Here is a 26011-nt window from a genome sequence, read left to right on the forward strand (position 1 = left end):
AAGAGGAGTGATATTGATGTCAAGCAAATAAGACCATGTGATAGTATGGCGGATCTATTAACTAAATCATTATCAACTACAACATTTAAGAAGTTGGTGTACAACATTAGAATGCGTCAACTCGATAATATTACATCATAAATGATTGAAACTCTACACACTTTTGAGGGAGAAAAAATAATCATATAAATTGTATTTTTTTCCTTCGCTAAGGTTTATTCCCACTAGATTTTCTTTTACAAGGTTTTAATGAGACAATCCTACAACATTGATACATAAAAATATCGTACTCTTTTTCCTTTGCCATTGGTTTCTTTTTTTTCTTTTTGGGTAAAGTTTTAACAAGTTATGTTTTTTGTGTATGATCATCCAACGGGGTAGTATTTAAATGCATAGATGAACTTGGTGGATGACTATGTAGATTCCACCTCTTAGAATTCTAGCCCATGTATTAACTTTTGAAATTTCTAAATTCATGAATATATCTTATTAATTCATGTATCACCATTTCATATTCATTATCCTCTTATGCTTATAAAAGGACGTAATGATGATTATTTGTTTAACACAAGAAACTCAAAATGAATAATATTGAGCTCTTGATGAGCTAGTTTTGCATTGCAATTTGCTAATTCTCTTACTACTTCTTTTTAATTTTACAATAGTAACCATTTTTTTGAGCAAACAAAATGGCTTGTTTGGACACTTAGAGTACCTTAGAATTATGTGAATGGTAATGAAATTGTGAGTTAAGATGTTTGGTTGGATTTTGAGAAATGAGAGAGAAATAGTTGAATAAAAATATTATAAAGTTAAAAATTATTTGAATATTATTTTTGTTTTGAAATTTAAAAATTTTTTATTAATTTTTGTGTTTTATTTTGAAATTTATAAAATTTGTAATGATTAAATTAAAAAATTAAAAATTAAAAAATATTTTATATTTGAATGATATTTGACAAAAAATTTATGAAAATTTTTTAGAATTTCTGGCTTTAATTACCCAACCGTATGCTTAACCTAACATTCGTTGCAATAAATCCCTATTCAATTCAGGTGGGCCACAATCTTGTGAAATCCAACGGTCAATATGACTCAGGCATGCACCCGGCTCAGGAGAAAGAAATCCGACTCTCCAAGAAGAGACAAAGACATTTTTGTCCACTTTGATGCTACAACTGTCCAACCTGGAATTTCAAGGCCGTGCGTGCCACAAATCCCATTCATAAGATTCCCTTTTCTAAATATTTTGTCTTTTTTAGGTCCCACCAAAAAGGCATGTTGTGAACGGAGTTTCTGAGGTGTAGGGACGGATAAGCTTATGGTGGCTTACAAAGGCAAAAAAGAGAGATTGCTTTCAGGAATTTGTTTTCTGAACTTGGTTTCTCTTGGGTATGGTTGCCAAGCTTTGCTTAATGGCTTCTCATGGGTACCTTCCCGGGCTTGTTCTGCACCAAGAACAAGGCAGAATCCTCAAGGTACATCACAAGTTCAATTTAATGGCAATTATATGATCTCTTGGTTTTGTTTGCTTGGGCTGTTGCCTTGTTGAGTCTTTGAAACTGTGTTTACTGTTTGTCTCAGTCTGATCAGCATATTTGTTTTTTGGATTTAATTGATTTGGTGACCTGGGTTGTTGAATTATATTCTAATGTCAGTGAGTTTTGTTTTTAGAATTCTTGTTTCAATAATGGTCATCTTGTCGATTTGTTTCATGTATGTTTTAACCCAGCTTGGTTTATTGGGTTCATATCTTGTAGTAGTTTAGGTTGTAGATCTATGCCAGATTCTGCAGTCTTGGTGAAATCCTGATTAGATTTTTCCACTTTCTTTTTAAATTACTGAAGGGATTTCACGTACATGAGGAAAAATTACAGGTCAGAATGGTTGTTTATAACTTGAGTTTTATTTCCATTTTAGTGTGGGGCTTTGACAATGCTTTTTTTAATTAGTAACTTTTATTTGGTTTTAAGTAATTGTAGTGAATTAGTTATTTATTCGAGTTTGTTTATTTTCTACTTATTTTGACACATCGATTATCAGCTACTTATTGGTTTATTTATGTGGTAGCTTGTGTTGAACCATCAATTTACATGGACAAATGACAATTGAGATGATTGTTATCTGATTAGTCATTTATTCTTGATGTCTAAGAACTTTATTTGGCAGTTATTCTACTTATTTAGTGCCAAAATGAGGAGTTATTCTACTTATTTGATGCCCAACTTTCTGTCATTTGGGAATTTGGGCTTTATTAGAACTTGTTGATATCTCTATTCAGTTTTGAAGTTTGAGATCTCGATTTCTAATTAAATTATGATCCTTATCATGTTACAGTAATTGTTTTACTTTTGAGTTTTACTACTTCAGTTGGTGAAACCCTCTAACACAATTTCATGAGGACATAAGTTTTGTGTAATTAGTCTGTGTTTTTGTATCCTAATTTAATAGCCTCTAATATAGCTTTAAAAGGGTTTTTTTTGTTATTAGTAACATTTTGCTTGTTATACTATTGCATTATGAAATCTTAAGTTACTGTTGAAATGTTTATTATCTAGTTCTTAGTGTGGTTGTCACTCAATTTTGTAATTTTCTTGATTGCATTGACAAGTTTTCTTTTCGCTTTCAAAATGCAGGATTCTCAACATCTTTTGCCAAGTTCTGGAGCTAGGCACGAGATAATAAGATCAAGAACACTTACTATCAGGCCAAATCATTATGAGGAGCCATTAAAACCCCTATGTGGGTTGGCTGACTCTAGTCAGTTTGTCCAGATTGACTCAACAGTTAAAAAGCCTGTGCTCATTGATGTGCAAGGTTTGCTGACCATTTTTCAGATGCTATGGTTGTTTGAATTAAATTTTCCTTTAGGGATTCATATCTCTGTTACTTATCACTTACTAAAAAGATTACAGCAATTGTTTGAAATGAAATTATTTAATAGTTTCCTTTTTCAGTTGTTTATTCTGGACACCATTCATCTCCCACTGTCAGTAGTGTTATATTTATATGCTTGTTTGACCTCTTTTCATGGGATGTTGAAGAAAGAATTATCTAAAACAACCAAAGGAATGCTACTGTGAACTTCATTCGCACAAAGTGTGTGGGAACGGAAGTGACACTCTTTTCAGTCTAGCCTTTAAAGCAATCCTAAACTGTCATCTTTCCCTCCTGTTATTTCCACCTTTTTGTTAGGTTTTATTATTATCTTTTCCTGTGTGATATCCATGTATCTTCATCATTTTCCTTCTCTTTTTACCGAGAAGCTCCATTTGTCTTTCTAGTTTATACTTGGAGGAGAATATGTTTCAATTGATGATGGCATTCACATCCGAATGTTGCATCATAATTCATTCAATTGGACCAGTTTTGGAGGGTCAATGATGTCTGTCATGCTAAGCATTTAGTGCATATTTTGGTTAACAGAGGTGATTATGGTGGTCATTCATGGCAGTGGTAGTGATGTGGAAGCTAATTGAAATGTCTTGTGCTGCTATAGCTGTTGGGCTTGGCCCATGAGGATGGTGATGGTGGCTGAGGTGATCATGGAACGTAGGTGGAGCTCTGTTTTTGGGAGGATTGGGTAAATTATGAAGTTAGAGTGGAAATAAATAAAAAGAGAGAAACAAGAAATGAGGCAGATGCTATTTTGAAGAACCAAAAATGAATGCTTTGGATACCCATACCAAAAAAAGGGAAAAATAACATGAACTAACATTTGGTAGCATTTAACAAACACCTTTTTCATTTTACTTTGGGCTATTGCCTTTTCAGAAAGTTCATTTCTGAAATAATGCCCCTGTGAAGGACTTCCCTTGTTTGTTAATGTTTCTTGGCTTTTGATGACGTCTTCATTTTTTTTATAATTGTTTTTCTTTGCCTTTTGATGGGATGACATGCAGAATGTTTCACACCCAACTACTCTTTGCTTCGCTCCATAGTTGTACCGTGCTGAAGTAGTCTTATTTGCCTAAACGTTTCAAATACAGATGATCACCCAGACTCAATACTATTTAGCTTTGGAATTTCTGAGCAATGTACGAAACATGAAAAAATATTGAAGTTCCTCATGTCCGGACCAAGTGAAGTGGAGAGAAGGGAATTTGATATGTCTTTACTATCTGACTTGATGGGGTTACAAGCATTGAATGTGTATCAACAGCCAACTGCTCCTCTTATTTACCCAAGTTGCAAACTTTTCTCACAGAAGCCTCCAATGGACTTTGTGGGAGACTTGGCCTGTGGTCCAAAATTTGCAGTTCACCAAGATGGTCGAGTAGTATTCATGGGCACTGGGATGGAGGTGAAAGATCTACTTTCAGTTGTTGCTGAGGTTTATCTATCGAGAAACTCACCCAAATGGAGAAAGCCGTCTATGCTGGTCCCACAATATAATAGGTATGGATTGTTGGACCTGCTTTGATTTCCTTTGAAGTTAAATGCAATTTAATTTTATACGCATATTTTTTATGTACCATTCGCAGTTGTTTGTTTAAATGTATTGAGGTGTTCCTTCTATATAATTTTCTTTTTCTTTTTAATTATCTAATTTCATTTTATTATGACTGATAAAATAATCTATTTATTATGGATCTGACCACCTCTTGATTGGATAGACCTCACATAATGACTGCATCAGCATCTAGTTGGATAGACCTTACATAATGATGAGCAGCAGAAATGATGTTGCATTTAATTTGACAGCAATGGGTGTCCTTAATGATTTTGTATTTCTATGCTATTTTAGTATTTTGCAACTATCGTTGTTTTCGCTGAAGTCTTGAGTAACTTTTATATTGTACAGGCTTGGCAGCAACGAAGCAGTCACTAATGTTCAGGGGTCTTGTTTGAAGGTTCAAGCTACAACTGTTGTCCCTTTGAAGAGGTATGCAACACTAATCTAGTTTCTTGGAAGTTATGGGCCTGATTGGATCTATTCTCTAAAATTTGTTCTCAAAGATGTGTTCAGAGTATGAGAGTGGAAAAATGTTTCTGGTTGCTTTTTATGCCAAAATGTTTTTAGAAGAATATCATTTTATTTTCAGAAAACATAGCACTGAAAATCTGTTTGGGTAATTACAATAAAAAACAATATTTGAAACAATGGAAACTAACAAAAGAGCTTGTTTACTTGGTGAGCTGAGAATTTAAGTGGTTGTGCTAAGGATCTTCCATTTATTCAAAAAATGTTGATACTCACTTCTTTCAAGTGGTAATAACGAGGATATAGGTAGGGTTCGAGAGAGGAAATCACAAGAAATTAGTTATGACAGAAATAATCAAACTCAACAGAGCGTGTCCTTGGTGAGCTGCAGAATTCGTACAACAAGCTTAAAAAAAAAAACAGAAGTAATTACACTAGAACCAAGTTTCTAACACATTTTGGTGCATTTCTTAGCCAGTTTTTACAAGAAGAACAAGTCTTCAGTTGAATTTTATGCTAGCTTTGAACTAAAGAATGAAACTGAACAAAAGGTATGATAAAGAACTAAAACGGCATACCAAACTGAACTCCCCAATTAAAAATCTCATTCAAGTTCACTTATGAAAACTTGACATTTTAGTACGACTATATGCCAATTTGAATATTACACAGTGGATAGTGGGTATGGGCAGTGGTTGAGTGAGTTCCCCACTTAAAGAACCCAATTGCATATTACATAGCTCCAAACGTTCTCCAATCATTCCAGTTTCGCCTTCAACAACTTTGCCACCTGAGTACCCAAAGTGCCACCTCCTCCACCCATCCCTCCATCTTTTCAACTCTGCCATAACCAACTTCTTGTTTCCCAATCTCTTTAAAGTCCAACTTTTGCCACTCTAAACCGTGTTCACCACCTCAAAGTATTTTCCATATGTGATACTGGTATTTCATAGTTGTATACTTCTCTGCATTCGCCGCTTTAATTTTAAGTTGAATATCATAGCTCCCCCAAAACAAAATATTTGTTGTAATTGAATTTGTTACTGAACAGTGAGAACACATATGCGAACTTTCTTCTCGCAATTCATTTCATTGCTTAAATATTGACACTTTATTTTTTGTATGCTGCTTTGTCACATTTATAACAGTCCCGATAAAGTAAAGGTTAAGCCATCACCAAAGAAGAAGAACAAAAGGAAAGTTGGCAGAGAGAGGGATGAGTGCAAGAAGAACTATTTCCATGCTTGTGAGAGCCTTCTATCAATAATGGTTAACAAAAGGTACAATGGAAAAACGGCAATCCTTTCTCTAAAGAAATCTGGCCCGGAGCTTCCTGAGCTCCTGACCCAATTTTCTGCTGGAATTGCCGGGACTGGTCTTGCTGTACTTTTCTCTGTCATCAGTAAATTAGCTTGTGGGAGGGTACCGTTCTGTGGATCTAAACTCTTGAGCACGAGTTTTGGGTTTGGACTGGTTTGGCTCTCATGGGCAGTGAATAAACTGAGTGACACGATTCTCTATATCATCAAGAATTCTGGGAAGCTGAGTTTGAAGGAAGAGGAAATTATGAGGAGAGTGGATAAAAGCGTCAAGGAGATTTGCTTAGGAACTGCAACTCTGATGGTAGTGGCAATGCTGAAGTTTGCATGAGCATCCTTGGAGAAATACGATTTCAGGAAAGTACCAAGGGTTTGGAGAACACACCTTAGAGGGTAATGGCTGTTACACTGTAATAGGGTGGTGTTGATTATACAATGCTCAAGCTCAATGGGGTGTTGCTTGAAATGAACTTTGACAACAAACTTAGGCCGGCCGGGTCAGTGATCACCAGTCAGGTAGTCCTTGTCAAAGTTAGTATGTCACTAGTAGGAGGGTAACATGGTTAGGAACTGGGAGTAAATACTGTAAAGCTTACTATACAAAAACTTGTATATGAAATTAAGATATTTTTTTTAACAAAATTTTTCCTATTATTAGATTTTTATCTCAACTTATTTCATCTCAACTCATTATCCAAACGGTACCTTAGTTTGTTGAAGACGTTTAAACATCCGATTGTACTAAATCGTTACGTTTACGGTTGAATCGCTTGTAAAAGCAAAAAGTCTTTAGAAAAGAAGAGAATTGTTTTAGATCCATAAAAGAAATTTATCAAAATTAAATTTATATATTGATATAATTTAATATAATACGATATCTTTTATTTTATCATAATTTTTTTTTATTTTTATAATCTAACCTAAAATATCCACCCCTTTATTTTTATAAATTATTTTATTTTTCTTTAAATCAAGCACACATAATTTGGTAAAGTACGTTCAAATATGCATTGATTGATGATTTCACCTGCCCTGCTGTGGATCGAGCAAAATAATTATTGAGTGGTCAATCTAAGCCAGAGTCTGCCTTTCAGGTCTTCGCGCCACTACCATCGAGTGGCGGCTTCACCCAGCTGTCGGGTAAATGTTTATGATATGAGTAGTCCTACAAGTCAATCTGACATTCTGACTTGGTTTGTCTCCATCGAATTATACAGAAGTATGTTTCTTGACCTAATTCACAGAATCAGCTTTCAAATCATTCTCGTTTAGAACACATCAACCATCCTCAAGTGTTTGAAAAAATAAGATACTATGACTGGAAAAATACTTTAGACAAAAAGTGATTATACAAAATTAAATTCATCAATTGATATAGTTTGATACGATACATCAGATTGTAAAATTAATTTTATTATAAAGTAAATCTAACGAATCCCATAAAACCATATCAATTTATAGATTTACTTTGTGTAATCTCTTTACATATGTAACAGTTCTCCCAACATTAAATGGAATATATCCATGTCAGGCAAAAATAGAGATGATAATTTTTTTTTCCTTTTGGGCTCTGGTACATAAAGAGAAGTCTGTAAAATCAGCTCTTTGCCTGAAATAGATATTACAATTAAGAGTCTATAGCATCATCTGAAATTTGCTTTACATAAACAGCAACTCAAGATCCTATATTTCAAAATCATCTGTACTCCCCCCTCCCCCCCATCTTTATTTTTTCCCTACATACTGCAATTGCTTAATTCTTTTAGCCTTGCAGCTGGTAATAACAATATAACAGTGTAAAAAGAGAACTCAATCTGAAAGATTTGACAAGAAGGTGGATACAACATAAAACCCAGATCTAATCCTTCTTTTTGTTGGGAAGGGTTCCATGATTATTCAAAACATAAGCACTAATTCACAATTTAATTAAGTGGTCCACATGGTGGCAATGCTGCATAATACTCCAACCTACTGCCTAACTGATTATTCCTAATAACAAGGACAGAATTGTATCAGTAATGATCAAGATCACATTGACCAATTGTGCACTGCAAAAGGTAACAACAAAATGATATCAACTTCCTTTCCAATTTTTCTCAATTGCATCCCCACAAGAAATCTCTCTTTTAGTTCCTAGAGAGAATATTCATCCAGTGTGAACTATGAAAGCAACAACCCCTTGGGATGTGTAACCAAATCCAAGAGATAACAATCAGGTTTTTCGTTCCCCAATCCGCAAATGAACAGATTAAAATATGAAAAATCATCAAGTGTCGACTCAGCTCAGCACTTTCGCAACCACACCTGCACCAACCGTTCTACCTCCCTCCCTCAAGGCGAATCTTTGTCCTGTTAGATTTAAAACATGGAATGAATTAAGACCTGTCTTATTTAATGCTCCAGGCTCAACAAACATGCCAAATGTATTGAGAAAGAGGGAAAAAAAATTAATACATATCAGGAAATTCTAAACTAACACCTTAAGATAATATGCATTGTCCTATGCATTTAATTAAGTGGAAATGCAGAAACGCAGTGAAGCAAAACATTCAGCTTGTTACACCAATAAGAAATATGTTTTGTATCCATGTGGTCAAATAAAGTGCTAATATATATATTTTATAAGTAAATAAAGTGCTAATATATGAAGATCTGTGTATAAGAATTGCATGTCTCAGGTGTCTGCCATTCATGAATCATGTTCATTATGAAAAATGTGCATCCATCATAAGTATTGAGCATGTCACACACACAACTTTTACATGGTTACGCTGAATATAACTGATACACAACCATTGGGCTACAAGGAAGAAGTTCAACAATAGCATAAGAGTGCCAAGTATTATTGCCTATTTTGTCTCTGGTAAATCTTCAAGAAATTCATTAGCTGATTCAATGGAATTAATTTTTTTTTTTTTTTTTTTTTTTTTTTTTTTTTTTTTTATTGGAAAGCAAAATTTTATTGAGCGTAAAATAGACAGGCCCAAGTACATGGGATATATACAAGAGTGTCGCTTATGCATGCTAGTTTAGTGAAGCTGATTCAATGGAATTAATAATAGCCAATAAGAAGAAATCTTTGTGTGTTTGTGACTCAGCAAAAAAAAAAAAAAAAAAAAAAAGGTGTGTTTATTCTGTTTATGCAATTGAAAAGGAGAAGAAATGACCAACAATTTACTCAATGACCAGACTTGATGTAATGCACAAGGAAGCAGCAAGTCCAATGTCTTCAATTGGGTAATGGAAATTAAGATATCGTCACAGTGAGATATAATCCAGCATAGGGCGCTTAGGCTTAGCCAATCTAATGTCTTTCAATGACCAGAATTCATTACACACGGTTCTAGATGTTCAAAATTTATGGTGTGCCTGATAAAAAATCTATGGTGCATTCCCAATTCACACAAAACCCATGTAGGGCACTTAGGCTTAGGGGAGCAACCAAGTAATGAAAGAAGTAAATATTATTGATACGAATGAAATAGGCATATAGCCCGTATACACAGGAGACACATCTTTTTTTTATAAGTAATAAGAAATGAAAGCCAACATATTGTCTCAGTAATAGGTAATAAATACTGAAGGACAATACTCTTTGCAAGAGTAAAGTTATGGTGCACCTTTTATAGTGCCTAAGAAAGATCAACATACAAGTAACTCCTTTAGTGTTACTTTTCGTAAACCAAATTAAGTCGGACATACCTGGTTCAAGCGGAACAGGTGAAATCAGCTCAAATACTGCAGTCACGTTGTCCCCAGGCATAACCATCTTAACATTCTCAGGCAATTCTACCTTCCCAGTGATATCTGCAGTCCTTAAATAAAATTGAGGCCTGTAATTTGAGAAGAAGGCTGTATGGCGTCCACCTTCATCCTTAGTGAGCACATATATCTCAGCCTCAAATTTTGTGTATGTTTTAACAGTGCCAGGCTTGGCAATTACCTATAAAATAAGAGACATAGCCGAGCAACCTCCCATAAACATCTTCACTATTCAATATCATAGCTCAATGTTGATTTCATAATTTAAATTTAACTAGCACTGCCAACAGCGACGAAATTTTAAATTCTGAGGTAGTCACAGGATGCAGACACTACTGTTCAGAATCTTATCACGTGAAGCACAATTTTTCTGTTATTTATAATTATCGAAGCAAACACACTTAGACTACTTTGTATAGGATACAACATAAAATTGAACCTGATTCAAGTAATTAAGTTCTCACAAAATACATCAAGAAACTGCACCGAAGATTTTGTCGCATAAGCAGAAGTGCATTTTGAGATCTAAACAAACTACTCTAAGTAACATGTAAGTTATACATGATGCCACCGGGTCCAGCACTTGTAATTTTTCAAAAGCTTGATATATGCTACTTACCTGACCACGCTCGATGTCTTCCCGTTTTAGACCACGAAGAAGAAGACCCACATTGTCACCGGCCTAGTATTATTTACAAACCCACCATCAGTCTAATATGACCAGTTCAAGACACAAGATAGCTCAAGTGTTATCTATCACTTACTTGCCCTTGGTCTAATATTTTCTTGAACATTTCAACACCGGTGACTGTGGTTTTCAAAGGAGCGCCCTGCATAGAGTAGGGAAACAAAAAGACAAGTAAAATACCAAGATATTCCAAACATGGATTTTGAATACAAAGATCTGAAGATCTAAAGGTAAAAGCCAATTTAAGCTCAAAGGAGGCAAAGCTGCATCAGTAATGACAGATTCATTATCAGAGTACAGAGCAAATAATCAGCTCATTTGAAAATTGACTGCCCAAGGTTCTGCAGAAATAAGACTACTAAAAATGATTACACACTTACCTGCCTTAACCCCAAAACCTCAACTTCATCACCAACTTTAATAATTCCTTGTTCAACACGACCAGTGGCAACAGTTCCACGCCCCTTAAATAGACAAACTTATTAAAACTATGTTGAAGTTCTCAAGAAAAATCTTTGTCCATAGAAGTATATGAGCAGCAAAAGAGTAAAGAATCCATCTTAAGTTTAAAGCACAGAGAATATCAAACAAGAACATTGATAAGGCATATAGTCTGAAATGGTCATTTCATAAAAAGTTTAATTGCGGAAATGATGACATTTTAGTAACAATACCTTATTTCTTCACTTTTTTATTCTATGGATCCACTGAGATCAATAAATTAAGTGAAATGCAAATAAAAACATACAGTCTATGCCAAGTTTAAGGTATCCCTCAAATGCAGAAAGGCATAAATCACAGAAGCATAGTGAAAATAAGGAATAAAATTCATTCTCACTCAAAGCAGTTTCTTTCCTAATGAAAAGCTTAACCATTGATGCTGAATGAATGCTTTTACCTGAATTGAGAATACATCTTCAATAGGCATCAGAAAAGGTTTGTCAAGCTGGCGTACAGGGTCAGGAATGTATTCATCCACAGCATCCATTAATTTCAGGATAGCTTTTTTGCCTATCTCTTCATTCGTACCTTGTAATGCAGATAAAGCCGAACCCTGAATGATAGGGATCTCATCCCCAGGAAATTTGTAGAAGCTAAGAAGCTCTGCCAAATACACAAGCTTTAAGTGAAACACTTGTTGCAGAATCAAAAATAATCTAAGTGTGGAAATATATATATTTAAACAACATTCTCAAAAAGCCACCCTACCACGTAGCTCCATTTCCACAAGCTCCAGTAACTCAGGATCGTCAATAGCATCGACCTTATTTAGAAAACACACAAGTGATGGCACACCAACCTGCACAAATGTATTCACAAATCCTTATATAGTTTACTCTAAAAGCACCAAACAATGCATGAGCTAAACAAATATGATGGATAAAATTTACATGCCACCATTAGAAGTATGCCCACCTGGCGAGCAAGCAGAATATGTTCCTTGGTCTGCGGCATGGGGCCATCGGGGGCAGATACAACAAGAATACCCCCATCCATTTGTGCAGCACCCGTAATCATGTTCTGCAGATAATGATATAGGTGCATGAGGGCATACAAATTTTAGATGAAGAGAAATGCTATAAATTAGAATTGAGGTATTATTAATATTCAAATTGAGTAGATGAGCGAAAAAAAAAATAAAAAATGAGAGGTCATATAAGAAGCTATTTGATCTAATTTTTCATTTTCACCTAATTTTTGTTCACATCCAAACCGATATGTGATTTATTTACATAGTCACAAGGGATGTAAGATGATTAAACAAACATTCGTAGAAGTAAACAAAAGTTAATGATTCATGAAACAAGAATAAGCATATATAGATTGATATAATGTGAAAAAGTGAACATAGTTCATCAACGAGTTTATCCTGCAAAAATTTTCAAATGGATTTAGCACAATTCCTTCATAACAAAATGAAATAAGTTATACAGGTTACCTTAACATAATCTGCATGTCCTGGACAGTCTACATGTGCATAGTGTCGCTTAGCTGTTTCATACTCCACATGTGCCTGTAAAATCATTTGACACTAAGGTCAGCCAAAAAGGTCTTTGAGATAGAATGGCATGGCGAAAAAAGTGCATGAACAAGATTCAAAAACTGTATTCAAACCGTTGCAATTGTAATTCCTCTCTTTTTCTCTTCTGGAGCCTTGTCAATTTCATCGAACGCAACAGCCTTAGCTTTCCCTTCTTCTGCTAGCACCTAGAAAAACATCACATGAAGATTTCAGAATCTAGGTAAGTATTCCATACTATGTGATCACTAATCCAGATTTTAATTGCTTAAGAAGAACACGAAGTAAGACAAGTAACAAATGAGGAAACAAAAAAAAAAAAAAAAAAAAAAAATACACTGAAGCAACGAAGTTAATAGACAAAGGCCAAACCTTTGTAATAGCTGCAGTCAGTGTAGTCTTCCCATGATCGACATGCCCAATAGTTCCCACATTCACGTGAGGTTTCCTGTCAGTAAACAATGTCAAACAAACTGACAATAGTATACTGGAGACAACACAAGAATTTGCATTTTGCACAAATAAACAAATATTTTCTCCTTGCAAAGAGTTTTGAATTTTTCTTTCTTATCAAATGAAACCTCACCAAGGCAGTGCCCTTTCGACCCACCCTGGATACACTACCCGAGAACCAGTGTGTCAGGAGAATCAATAAACATAATCAATTGGAAATCTAAGTCAATAGTATTTCGGAAATAAAAAATATTCATGACACTTAAAAAAAAAATTACGATTACCGTGAAATCCAATCTAAACAGAAACAGGGAACATGCTATTTACGCTTCCAAATAAATGAGTATCTTTTCATTTTTAGATCAAACTCGCCAAAAACCACTCTTTATTACCGCCAATGCTACGAAAACCTACTAACTATTTTCAGAAGTGAAATATAAAAGGAAAATTTGTTTCTAGCTCCAAAAATTCCCTAAATATCTCAAAGTGCCGGCTAAATTCAATCACTACACCCCATTGCTAGTCACCATTTCGAAACCAATTCCACGCCTAGGCCATTTCAACTCTCCACCACCACTGTTCGACCTTAATCACATCAATTAACATACATTCCCACATGTACGCTAATATATTTCTCTTTTATTGGTAAAAGAAATTTTAAGCAAGCATACATAGTTATATATATACATAAGCATATATACAATTGAAGAATAGAATATTGGATTTACGTTCGGGTGAAAGTGGCCATGGATCTCCACCAGGAATACGGAACGGAAACCCGGTCATTTCCGGATATGGAATCGGAGAGAGACGAGCGAGCCGATCCTCTACAGCACCAGTAGATTTGGGAAGTGAAAGGGCCGAGGCGCTTGTATTTAGGGTTTCTGAGAGCGACCGAAGCCATTGGGAATCTGCGCGGAAGGAGCAAGCCCTAGAACTCAAGAAGAAATGTGGAGCTTCTTCATACGCAGAGAGAGCAAGAGAGACGGAGGGATAGAGGTTTAAGCGGCTCTGCGATTCGAGGGTTTTAGCTCGTACTCTATGGGTCAGTCTTGAGTTTCTTGTGCCAAACCCCATAGCCCAGATTTACAACTCCAATCCCAGCCCAGCCCGTAATGTTCCTGGCCCTTAACTTGCCCTTTGTAAATTGATAGGAAATCGTTAGGAGTATTTTTATTAAATAGTTTTGGAATATGACATGTTAGGGATAAAAATGATTTGAGTCCAATTTATTGAAAACATATAACTAATTGTGAGGGAGGGGCCCATCCCAAAAGGGTCCAGGCCAGAAGAGGTCAAGTTACGAAACTCCAAGCCCAAAGACAAAACCCTCTTGTGAGCTAAGAGTCCGGGTCGGAGGACCATGTGCCGAGCTCGTGATTGCAAACCTACCTGTGAAGGCATTTTAGTGCCGAGCTCGGATATACCAATGGGATCGTCTCAGGGCTCGACAGCCTACGGAGCCCTACCGCAGAGAGCCAGATAGGACGCCCAACTGCTGAATGTGCCTGGTCATGGACTAATTAGACTCAAGGCACGCCGCATTCAATGCATGTGTCAGGAGACCCGACACACAATGGTGCACCCCACGTATGAAGGACGGCTCGCCCACGACCTGACACCCAACCCTAGCAGAAAGGTGGCAACAGGACTAACTTAGCAAGACTGACACGCAACGATTTCCCTCTGCCCCTAAGCCATGGATTGGCACACTGCGGCAGCAGGAAATGAGTGGTAGCAGGTCTCACACCTGATACACCACGATCTCCCTCTGTAGCAAAACCCAGATCAGGTATAAATAACGGTCATCACTTCTACAGGAGGGCTCTCTCTTAATTTCGATTGTTCTTACTATTCTTTAGAGTTGTTCTTATCACTAAAGGATAGTTCACTGACTTTGGCATCAGAGTGACCCTGGATGTCGCCGGAGCCCTTTCTTCTCAGTTGCAGGTAGCGTGAGCTTGGTTATCATGAAAGTGCTCGGGCTGCGAAACATGACATCAACAGTGGCGCTGTCTATGGGATAGATTTTCCATAAAAGTGTGTACTTCGCATGCCGACAATGACACGGTCCCAAGCTACACGAAAGGAAAATGATGAGGAAGGGACAATGGAAGTGAGACTCGCGAGCATGGAGGAGACAATAAGGAAACTGACAGAAGAAGCTGGGATGCTACGATAGGAGAATGTGGCCCTCAAATGCACCGACGAAGAGCTAGTGAGGGGCATAGAACCAAGCTGCAACAAACACGAGGATTCGTGGTGGGTCCTTGCGGACGCCGCGATGGAGGAGAAGAGACGCAAGATGCACGTCCAAATCCGAGAGCATGGGGATAAATGTGCGGAGATGGCTAAGAAGATAGACACACCATCCACTATTGACCAACTACTCATCAGCACCGACCTCCCGTATAATGCGAGGGTCATGGCAGTGCCACTTCCCCCCAAGTTTAGGGTCCCCCAGATGGAAATGTACGATGGGTCCAAAGACTCACTTGAGCACTTGGAGACGTTCAAAACCCATATGACCCTGCATGGTTTCCCAGGGGAAGTCGCCTGTCGAGCCTTCCCACTAACATTGAGAGAAGCCGACTGGACCTGGTTTGGGTTGCTGACATCAGGAACAGTAGATAGATTCGAGGAGCTTGCCCGCCTTTTCATGACGCAATTCCTAGCAAGTCATACTTTGAATCTGTTCATGGTGGAGATAACACGAAAGACCCCTACAATACTAAGGGAGTTCATGGACCAAGTAGATGGGTTCATCAATGTTGGAGATACACTTGAGGCCCTGATTGCCCCATGATGGTCTGAGATGGAGAGAGCGGGTCGGAAGGATTTAGGCTTGCGAGGAGGCTGGGACCAGGAAGGGGGAAAGATGGGAGTGTCTGATACGAAGAGCATGGGAGAAATGCCGGCTCGGCCCCAAGGGGGAAGTTGCTCTCACACAAGCTTGGTCGTGGAAGGGAATCGGCACCTGAGCCCCTGAAGAAGCCCCGAGATGAGGAAAACTACCTGTATTGTGAGTTTCACATGAATAACCAGCACAAGCTGCTACGCCGTGAAGAGGATGAGGGAGGAAGACCAGCTTAATCGGATGCGCCAGTCGGAGGACCGCTTAGATCGATGCGGAGGAAGGCACGCGGGTCCCGGAAGGGGTGCAAGTCCAAGAAGGCAGGAAACAAGGGATGAGACACGGAGGAGTCCCCTGTCGGAGAGCAGGCCACTCTGGAGATTAGCATAATCACCGGGGGGTATGTTGGAGGCGGGGCTACTTCTTCAACCCAAAAAGCACATGCCCGGAGGGCACGATAAGAGGAAGTGTTTGCTGCGACAACGACAGTTCAACAAACATCTTGTTCTGGGAAGCCTTTGTGAAGATGAGAATCAGCTTGGACCGACTGCATCCTGCTCCAATGTTGCTTAAGGGCTTCACGGGAGACGTTGTTCAACTAATGGGAGCCATCACCCTTTCAGTACTAGCAGGGAAGGCTCTCATAACTCCGGCCACCATGTCTGACTTCTTAGTCGTCAAAATTTCATCCTCGTACAATGCCAAATAGTTTGAGGGCAGTAACGTCCACTTACCACCTCAAAATGAAGTTCTCCATCGACTCAAGGTTGGGCGAAGTCCTCGGCAAGCAGGTCTTGGTCGGAAATGCTACGACCGAGAGCTGAGGCACGAGGTCAAATTAGTTGTGACAGTTGAAAGGACATAATAAGTGTCCAAGCCGGGTTCACCTTCGTCCTTGACTGAATGGGATGAAGAAATCCGTGATGAACAGACTCTTCGACAAGCAGAATCCGACGAGCCCTTGGAGCTAGTTATAGTTGACCAGCAGACACCAGAGCAAAAGGTCCGAATCGGGACTAAGTTGGACCCGGAGATGAGAGTGGCGCTGATATCCCTCCTAATAGAACACCGGGACGTGTTCACTTGGAGCCATGAGGATATGCCAAGGATCGACAACTCCATCATTGAGCATCGGTTTTGCATCGATCCAGTGGCTCAGAGAGTCAAGCAGAAACTACAGAGCTTCAGCGTCGAAAAGTATGGGGTGATAGCTGAGGAGGTGGACCGTCTCCTAACGGCAGGGTTTATCCTGGAGGTCCAATACCTGGAATGACTATCTAATGTAGTTTTGGTGAAGAAGGCCAGTGGGAAGTGGCAGATGTGTGTCAACTTCACTGACCTGAATAAAGCTTGGTCGAAAGACAACTTCCCTTTACCACACATCGACCTGATAGTGAATTCGATGGCGGGGCATCCCCTTCTTAGCTTTATGGACGCCTATTCCGGGTATAATCAGATCAGGATGAACCAAGATAATGAGGAGAAGACAGCGTTCGTAAAAGACCTAGGCCTCTACTATTACAAAGCAATATAGTTCGGCCTCAAGAATGCGGGGGCCACCTACTAGTCAACCAAATGTTCAAACAACAGATCGGCCGAAATATGGAGGTGTACGTAGATGACTTGTTGGTGAAGAGTAAAGAGCCCGGACAACATTTGGCAGACTTACGAGAAGCATTTTCAGTCCTTCGACAATATTGGATGAAGCTAAACTCGTTGAAGTGCGCGTTCAGAGTGGAGACGGGTAAGTTTCTAGGGTTCATGGTCTCTGAGAGTGAGACGAACCCAGAAAAGGTGGAAGCAGTGATAGGAATGCCTCCTCCCTACAACCTTCACAAAGTCTAGAGGCTGGCTGGGCAGGTAGCAGCCCTGAACCGCTTCATCGCCCAATCAATTGACCGGTGCCTACCCTTTTTCAAAGTCCTGAGGAAAGCCCAGGAGTAGGATGGGACCTGTGAAAAAGTCTTCGCCGATTTGAAGTTGTACCTGAGTCGCCCCCTGCTGCTCAGTCAAACAAGACCTGGGGGACCTTGACGATGTACCTAACAATATCACCACACGCTGTATCAGTCGTACTTGTCCGGAATACGGAAGAAGGGTAGCGACCCATCCGATGAAAGTACTCACCAATCTCCCCCTTAAGAAGGTACTGCAAAAGCCAGACACCTCGAGACAACTTGCCAAATGGACGATTGAGCTTAGTGAATTTGACATGGAGTATCAGCCTTGAGCCGCAATCAAATGACAAGTGTTGGCAGATTTCGTTGCCAAGTTTACCAATTTCCAGGAAGAAGTTCCAAACAATGTTTTGAATACCGTACCGGAAGCCGTACCGCTCAAGGCACTGAAACGAAATATTTTGGTACCGGTACCGTTTCGTGTACCATTTTGGAATAATATTTCGGTACTGATATCGTTTCGGTACCAGTACCGTACTGGTACCGTTTTGTGTACCGTTTCAGAATAATTTATACCTGGATAAATTATATATATACAAGCATTAACTGTATTATAAAATAACAACAAAATAAGTCATAAACTCAATACTTTTCAATACAAGTTTTAAGTTTTAAGTTACAACTAACATAAAGTTATAAACACCAACATTATCATGATAAAATTATTAACGTCACCACGTCATCAAATATACTCATCCTCATAAAAAAGACAATAAGAATCAAGATTCGACATGTTAATCAAAATATTTTCATCAACGTCATCATTGTCATCAATATCAACACCAACATTATCATTGTTTTCCTCATTTAGTGAGGCTAATTGTTCCTTAATACTTGCCCAATCCAAATCTTCTCCATCAAGAAGCTCAGATTCTTTACCCACCCATTCTTCCATCAAATTAATGTTTTCAAGATTGATTGGATCTAAATCATCTCTTCCATTTTTTATGCTCCTGTCAAAATAAAATCAAACATAAGTGAAAATATTATATATTTTTCAACAGTGAAAACATTAGTATTAAAAAAGTTTACCTCTCTCTCAACTTCAAGTTATAACAAACAAATACTAAGTCATTCAAACGTTTATGCACTAATCTATTTCTCTTTTTCGAATGAATAAAATCAAATGTGCTCCAGTTTCTCTCACATCCAGTTGCACTCTAACATTGACTTAGTACTCGAACAACGAACCTTTGAAGCCTTGCAATCTCGCAACCAAATTGGGTCCACCATGCAACTATACCAATAATGCAATTATAAATTATTAATTAATACAAGTAAAAATAAAATAAGATAAAATTTAAAGTACAAAGTCACACTATTTAACAAATGATATTGATAAATGATAATACCTGGATTAATCTTATTAAGCTGGCGGATTGCTAAAGAATGTCCAAACTCACCTACTGCATTCTTGTACAAGTCAAGTTCTGCAATGATCTTGTCTTGATTATCGGGATCAAGTTCCATCTAACATAGCTGTTGAAGCCTCTTACAACATCTTTTTTTATTTTTAAAGTTGAGGCTATAGTAAATTCCAGGGTTAAGAAAACAAACTGCCGCATGTAATGGATTGTGAAGCTGCCTATCCCATCTAGAATCAATGATCCTGGTGAATGGACTGAATAAACTAATTTTGTTATTGCATCTTACTTTTATGTTCTCTTTGGCTCTTTCCATTGTATCATACAAGTATCCCATTGCAGGCTTCTCATCCCCGTCAACAAGTCGTAAAACATGAACCAAAGGCTCACTAACTTTAATAATGAATTGACATTGAATCCCAAACTCTTTATCTTCTAAAACGATCTCAGCTATCTCCTTTCTTATGTTGCTCTTAGAATGACTTGATGCAATCCATTTATCACAAGTAAATATTTGTCTGAGTTCTTTGTTAAACAAGAGCAAACATTGAATACTTAAAAAATTTGTCGCAAACCTTGTAATTGCAGGACGACACAAATCATGACATTTGGTAAAATCTTTTCTCATCAATACCAAAACCCAACTATGGTTATAGATGAAATTTGTTATCTTTTTTACCCTTTTATAGTATCATCAATAAAGAAAAAATATCTTGGATCAGAAAAATTCTCTAACATTAAGTCTACGCAATGAGCTGCACATGGAGACCAGTAGAAAGAGCCATACTTCTGTTGTAACTTTTTTCCTGCAGCTTTATAACTTGGATCATTATCCGTTATGAACTGCACAAGATTCTCAGCTCTAATTTCTTGAACAACCTCATCAAAGATATTAAACAATATTTCAGCATCTTTTATAAGGCCAGATGTATCAATAGACTTCAAGAACATTGTACTTTTCAGACAATAAACTAGAAAGTTGATTATTGATTGTTGCTTCTAGTTTGTCCAACCATCTGCCATTAGTGAACAACTGATCTCATTCCAAACCTTCTTAATTTGTTACAAATAATCTTGAACCTCATCCACAGCCATCTTTAACAAATTTCCTCTCAACTCATATAAAGATGGGCCCTTGAATCCTGGCCCGATGGCACTCATGGCATCGATAGCTGGTTGATAAAACTTGGATTGAGCCGTATTGAAAGGTATATTAGTACCATACCACCAGCGTGCTACAACCATCTTTATTTTTACAATCATCTCATTTGAACACATAAAACTCTCACTTGAAAATTGGGCCCCAGGAGTTGTTCTTGGAGTAAAAAATCTATTCAATCCCACCCATTGACTTTCCAGTTCCAGATTCTTTCGACTTCCCCTTACCTTTTGAAAGCTGAGACTGTCCCTCCATACTATTACTATCATCAATATCATCAGATGTTAAATCTATATCGCCTCCAATCTCTGACTTTATTTTTCTTTTCTTCTCTTTACTTTTTTTCATTTCATCAAGCAACTCCTTCATTTGGCATTTTATATCTTTAGAGACCTTTTTACATGCTTCTACATCGTCTGGAATCCCAACTAGATGATACTTCAACCGAGTGATCCCGCCACTTCTAATTACTTTATTACAATATAAACATTCAGTATTATTTCTTGCCCCTCGCACAGCACGTGCATGGGCCCATGCTGGATCTTCTGATCTTACAGGAGCAAGTGTTGGAGTTGAAGTCATACCACCGGTTGATTGACAACTAGACATTTTTAACTATTAAAGTATAAAAAAAAATTAACACTTATAAGTAAGCCATTAAGAAGAAACTCATCAAGTCCAAACATGATTAGTTTTAAAAAAACACCAGGCATATATGCATCCTAGACTCTAACAGGGTTCTTAAAAGTTAAAACTACTTAGTTTAGCGTTCTCTTTTGAATAAAGAACTATTTTTTTAGTAAAACTGGATTAAAGCTACTGAACTGATAAGAGATTCAAACATCTATAAAAATATAATCTAAAACATCTATAAAAATACAAACAAACACTATAACAATATAATCTAAAACATATATAAAAATATAATCAAACACTATAACACTATAATCTAAAACATTTATAAAAATATAATCTAAAACATCTATAAAAATACAAACAAACACTATAACAATATAATCTAAAACATCTATAAAAATATAATCTAAAACATCTATAAAAAAACAAACAAACACTATAACAATATAATCTAAAGCATATATAAAATTATAATCTCAAACATCTATAAAAATACAAACAATCACTATAACAATATAATCTAAAACATCTATAAAAATATAATCTAAAACATCTATAAAAATACAAACAAACACTATAACAATATAATCTAAAACATTTATAAAAATACAATTATGATTTATTTATAAAAAAAAAGTAACAAAAAAAAAAAATCAAATTAACAAAAAAAATACTGATCGAGATGACGGCGGATGGCGACCGGGTGACTTGCGACGAGATGGAGGGGACGACGTTGGAGCTGTCAGACTGCTGGCTGGCAGTCTGGGACTTGAGTGCAGGGGTGCTGCACTGCTGTTGCTGCTGGCTGAAGGAAATCGCTGGAACTGGAAGTGAAAACTGAGTCCAAAAGAGGCTGAAAATGAGAAACCGAAAAGAGAGAAGCAAAGCTAAACCTAAGGATGTTATGTGAAATTCCAAAATTGCCCCTAAGAGTTTACTAAAATTTCAAAAATGCCATCAAACGGTCAAACGTAACCCAGCTGCTGAATCTCGTACTGGCCGAAATATATGTTTCGGCCGAAACATCAAATATCGGTCAGTACAGGACTGTATCGGCCGATACACCCGATATTTTGACTGGTATGGAACGTGTATATTACCGGTACCGACCAAGTCGCCAATACGGCATATACCGGCCGTACCGGCTAGTACGGTACGGTACGGTACCAAAAACTTTGGTTCCAAACACACCACAGGGAAAGCCCTGGCAGGTCTAAGTTGATAGCTCGTCCTGTCGGGCTGGTGAGGGAGTAGTGGTGCACATCATCACCAAACAAGGAGAGGAGCACAATTATGCAGTCAAGTTAGCCTTCAAAACGACAAACAATGAAGTTGAATATGAAGCGCTCCTAGCCATAATGACAGTCGCACGATTACTAGGGGCTAAAGAAATAAAAGTGATGGAGGATTCCCAAGTAATAGTTAGCTAGTACTAGGGCAATTCCCCACGAAAGGGGGAAGGTTGAAGAAGTATCTCCAGTTGGTCTGGAACAAGCGCGACCACTTTTGTTACTTCAACATCCAACATGTGCCAATAGGAGAAAATTAGAAAGCAGATCGTTTAGCAAGGGTTGCGTCGGGGCAGGAAGAACTCCCACTTCCAAAACACACCGTAGTCAGGACGATCAATGCCCCCTCCATCAGGATGGAAGTGTCTGTCCCGACCCCAGCACCTTCCAAGTGGTCAACAGATATCCAGAAATTTTTGCAGGAAGGGCAGCTACCCAGTGACCCGGAAGAAGCACGAAAGGTCAGGAATAAGCGGCCTGGTTCACCACGTTGGAAGGAGTGCTGTACAAGAGAGGTTTTCTGAGCCATTCCTCAGATGCCTCTCACCGGATGAAACCCAATACGTGCTAGTAGAAATTTATGAAGGGATTTGTGGAAGCCACTTAGGAGGGAGGGCTCTGGTTGCAAGGGTGAGCTGGGCAGGATACTACTGGCCCCAATCCCTCAAGGATTCAGAAACTTTGCCAAGAAATGCGCAAAGTGTCAGGAGCACGGGCCGATTCCGCACTGCCTGGCGGAGGAGCTGACATCAATCACGGCCCCGTGGCCCTTCGCCCAATGGGGTCTGGACCTGATTGGCTCATTCCCAACAAAAAGGGGAGGAGCCACGTTTGCCATTGTTGCAGTCGACTATTTCACAAAATGGGTCGAAGAAGAGGCTCTTGCGAGCATCACCTCCCGAACCATCACGAAATTCCTGTGGAAGTCAATGGTCTTCTGATTCGGCATATCTCAGAACTTCATATCGAACAACGGAAGACAGTTCGACTACACACATTATCGGGAATGGTCCGTAGAGCTCGGAATTAAAGTGAACTACTCCTCGCCAAGACACCCTCAAGCCAACGGACAGGCCGAGGCAACCAACAAAACCCTCATTTCCACCCTCAAGAAAAAGATCTGGGCGCACAAAGGAGCATGGGCCGAAGAGCTCCCAAGCGTACCTAAACACTATCCGAACCTCCACCGTGGAGACACCATTCACTCTCACCTATGGCAGCGAAGCGGTCCCTGTGGAAGTCGGACTCTCCACATTCCGGGTCCAACACTTCGACCCGGATGCTAACAACGAAAGGCTAGCTTAGAGCTTGGATGTCCTAGAGGAGAGATGGGAAGAAGCAGCAGTCCAGATGGAGAATAACAAGCGAAAGGCAGAGCAATACTTCAACAAACGAGTCAGGCTACGCTTCTTCAAGGTAGGCGACCTGGTGCTGCGACAGACTGGAATAACTACCCTGGAATAGGGGAAGCCGGGACCACGATGGGAAGGCCCGTACTTAATGACTGCGAGCAATTGACCCGGTTCCTACAGTCTAAAAAACAGCCAATGACACGAGCTACCCCACTTGTGGAACGCCGAACACTTGAAGAAGTATTATGTGTAGAAGTATAAGGCAATACTTTGTACGATCGACTATGAATGAATGAGGACACCAGGATGTTCATCTCAAATTTCTTGTTGTCTAAAATAAAATAAAAAATAAAAAAAGCCTACGGGGTAAGGACCCAAGTTTTCAGACTGGCTGCTGACCCCTCATCTAACAAAACTAAGTCCTTACACTCGTAAGAAGATGGTCACTTGACTTGCTACGGGATAAGGTCCCTAGTCTCTAGGGGTGCTACCCGCCCCCTACGGGGCGGGGGCACCCTTTCCCCGCACCCAGCCCCGCATGGGGCGGGGTGCGGGTGGGATTCCCAATCCACCCCGCCTATTTTCACTTAAAAAAATACTGCATTTATTTGATTTAAAAATTATTTATAAATGTAAAAGTAATTAAAAATACATTTTTAGATCTAAATTATAAATTTAAATTTTGTAAATATGACTATAATTTAAAAACTATGTAATTTTTAAATTTGCTAGTGCATATTTTGTGTAAATTGTAGTGTATTAGTTTTTAAACTATGTAGTTTTTAAATTTGCCAATGCATATTTTGTAAACAAGTCTAACAAATTGTAATATATATTTATATATACACAATTTGTAAAATATAAATATATATTTATGTTTACATATATGTATATAATATATATATAAATGGGGGCGGGGGAAATGCGGGGCGGGGTTGGGCCCTCCCCGCCACCCGCCCCCGTTAGGGGCTCTAGATGCGAGGCTGGAGGCCCCGCCCCCTCATGGGCAGAGTGGGGCCCCACTGCCCACCCCTACTAGTCTCTGGACTACGTACCGACCATCGTACAACAAAGTCGGGTTTTTACACTCATAAGAAGACTAGTCCCTTGACTCTTTGCGGGGTAAGGTCCCAAGTTTCTAGGTTGGGTATCGACAGCCCCGCTCAACTAAGTCGAGTCCTTCTACTGGCAAGAAGACGAGTCCCTTGACTCACTACGGGGTAAGGTACCAAGTCTCCGAACTGGGTACTGACCCTTCCGTTTGACAAAGTCGAGTCCTTACACTTGCAAGAAGACAGGTCCCTTGACTCGCTGCGGGATAAGGTTTGAAGTCTCTTGGCCTGCCCCGCCCAACTAAACCGAGTCTTTACACTCGTAAGAAGACGAATCCTTTGACTTGCTGTGGGGTAAGGTCCCAAGTCTCCGGATTGGGTATCGACCCCCTGTCCAACAAAGTTGAGTTCTTACACTGGCAAGAAGACGAGTCCCTTGACTCGCCGCGGGGTAAGGTCCTAATCCTCCAGGCTGGGTACCGACTCCTCGCCCAACTAAGCCGAGTCCTTACACTCATAAGTAGATGGGTTATTTGACTCACTACGGAGTAAGGTATCAAGTTTCCGGACTGGGTACCGACCCCCCTTCCGACCAAGTCGAGTCCTTACACTCGCAAGAAAATGAGTCCCTTGACTTGTACGGGGTTAAGGGAAAGTCTCTGGACTTGGTCTGCATTTCCCCAACAAAGTCGAGTCCGTACACTCGCAAGAAGATGAGTCCCTTGACTCGCTGTTGGGTAAGGTCCTAAGCCCTCGGGCTGGGTACCAACCCCCCGTCTAACAAAACTGAGTCCTTATACTCGTGAGAAGATGAGTCCTTTGACTTGTGGGGTAAGGTCCCAAGCCCCCGGGCTGGGTACTGACCCTTTGTCCGGGTTCCTTGACTCGCGGCGGGGGTAAGGCCCCAAGTCTTAGAACTGGGTCCCGACCCCTTGTCCAGTAAAGCTAAAGCCCTCGTCAGAACCACAAAAAGGAAAAAGAAAGGAGGAGAGAAGAAGGAAACAAAGGAACACAACAGTTGCAAGAAACAAGTCTTCTTTTCATTCATCATCAAACATAAATAGTTACAAGGAAAGTCGAGGAGTGCTATGCAAAGTTACAAAGTACCACAAAAAAAGAGGGAAAAGTGAAGGGGGAGGACTGAGCCCATTACTTAGGGGGGGGTTGAGGAACTCCTGAGG

At 39.0% G+C, this 26011-nt stretch overlaps 3 protein-coding genes across 3 annotated transcripts; 2 read left to right on the forward strand and 1 right to left on the reverse strand.

Moving 5' to 3' along the window:
* Positions 1 to 1250: 1250 nt before the first annotated feature.
* On the forward strand, positions 1251 to 6878 carry LOC121259449. The gene is made up of 5 exons (XM_041161044.1): positions 1251 to 1478; positions 2637 to 2817; positions 3990 to 4398; positions 4805 to 4885; positions 6073 to 6878. The coding sequence occupies exons 1-5, from the start codon at positions 1395 to 1397 to the stop codon at positions 6572 to 6574; spliced, it is 1257 nt and encodes a 418-aa protein (XP_041016978.1). The 5' UTR covers positions 1251 to 1394; the 3' UTR covers positions 6575 to 6878.
* Positions 6879 to 8466: 1588 nt separating this feature from the next.
* On the reverse strand, positions 8467 to 14194 carry LOC121259450 (elongation factor Tu, mitochondrial). Its single transcript, XM_041161045.1, has 12 exons — positions 13895 to 14194; positions 13086 to 13161; positions 12809 to 12901; positions 12633 to 12707; positions 12110 to 12214; positions 11903 to 11993; positions 11592 to 11797; positions 11074 to 11157; positions 10770 to 10835; positions 10625 to 10687; positions 9946 to 10186; positions 8467 to 8592 (listed from the first exon to the last, which is right to left on the reverse strand). Exons 1-12 carry the CDS (start codon positions 14068 to 14070, stop codon positions 8522 to 8524), a joined length of 1347 nt encoding a protein of 448 aa, XP_041016979.1. The 5' UTR covers positions 14071 to 14194; the 3' UTR covers positions 8467 to 8521.
* An 8571-nt stretch (positions 14195 to 22765) lies between these two features.
* LOC121260213 lies at positions 22766 to 23173 on the forward strand. The gene has a single exon (XM_041162050.1). It carries the CDS (start codon positions 22766 to 22768, stop codon positions 23171 to 23173), a length of 408 nt encoding a protein of 135 aa, XP_041017984.1.
* The last annotated feature ends 2838 nt before the right edge of the window (positions 23174 to 26011 follow it).

The sequence above is a fragment of the Juglans microcarpa x Juglans regia genome, chromosome 4D (assembly GCF_004785595.1).
Source record: "Juglans microcarpa x Juglans regia isolate MS1-56 chromosome 4D, Jm3101_v1.0, whole genome shotgun sequence".
Lineage (NCBI taxonomy): Eukaryota > Viridiplantae > Streptophyta > Magnoliopsida > Fagales > Juglandaceae > Juglans > Juglans microcarpa x Juglans regia.

Coding starts and splice junctions, on each gene's coding strand:
- LOC121259449 (XM_041161044.1), top strand. CDS start 1,395: ATGGTTGCCAAGCTTTGCTTAATGGCTTCTCATGGGTACCTTCCCGGG. Junction 2,818..3,989: donor TGTGCTCATTGATGTGCAAG/GTTTGCTGACCA, acceptor TTTCAAATACAG/ATGATCACCCAGACTCAATA. Junction 4,886..6,072: donor ACTGTTGTCCCTTTGAAGAG/GTATGCAACACT, acceptor CATTTATAACAG/TCCCGATAAAGTAAAGGTTA.
- LOC121260213 (XM_041162050.1), top strand. CDS start 22,766: ATGCCCCCTCCATCAGGATGGAAGTGTCTGTCCCGACCCCAGCACCTT.
- LOC121259450 (XM_041161045.1), bottom strand. CDS start 14,070: ATGGCTTCGGTCGCTCTCAGAAACCCTAAATACAAGCGCCTCGGCCCT. Junction 12,708..12,808: donor GAGGAATTACAATTGCAACG/GTTTGAATACAG, acceptor ATGATTTTACAG/GCACATGTGGAGTATGAAAC. Junction 10,836..11,073: donor AGGTTTTGGGGTTAAGGCAG/GTAAGTGTGTAA, acceptor TACTCTATGCAG/GGCGCTCCTTTGAAAACCAC.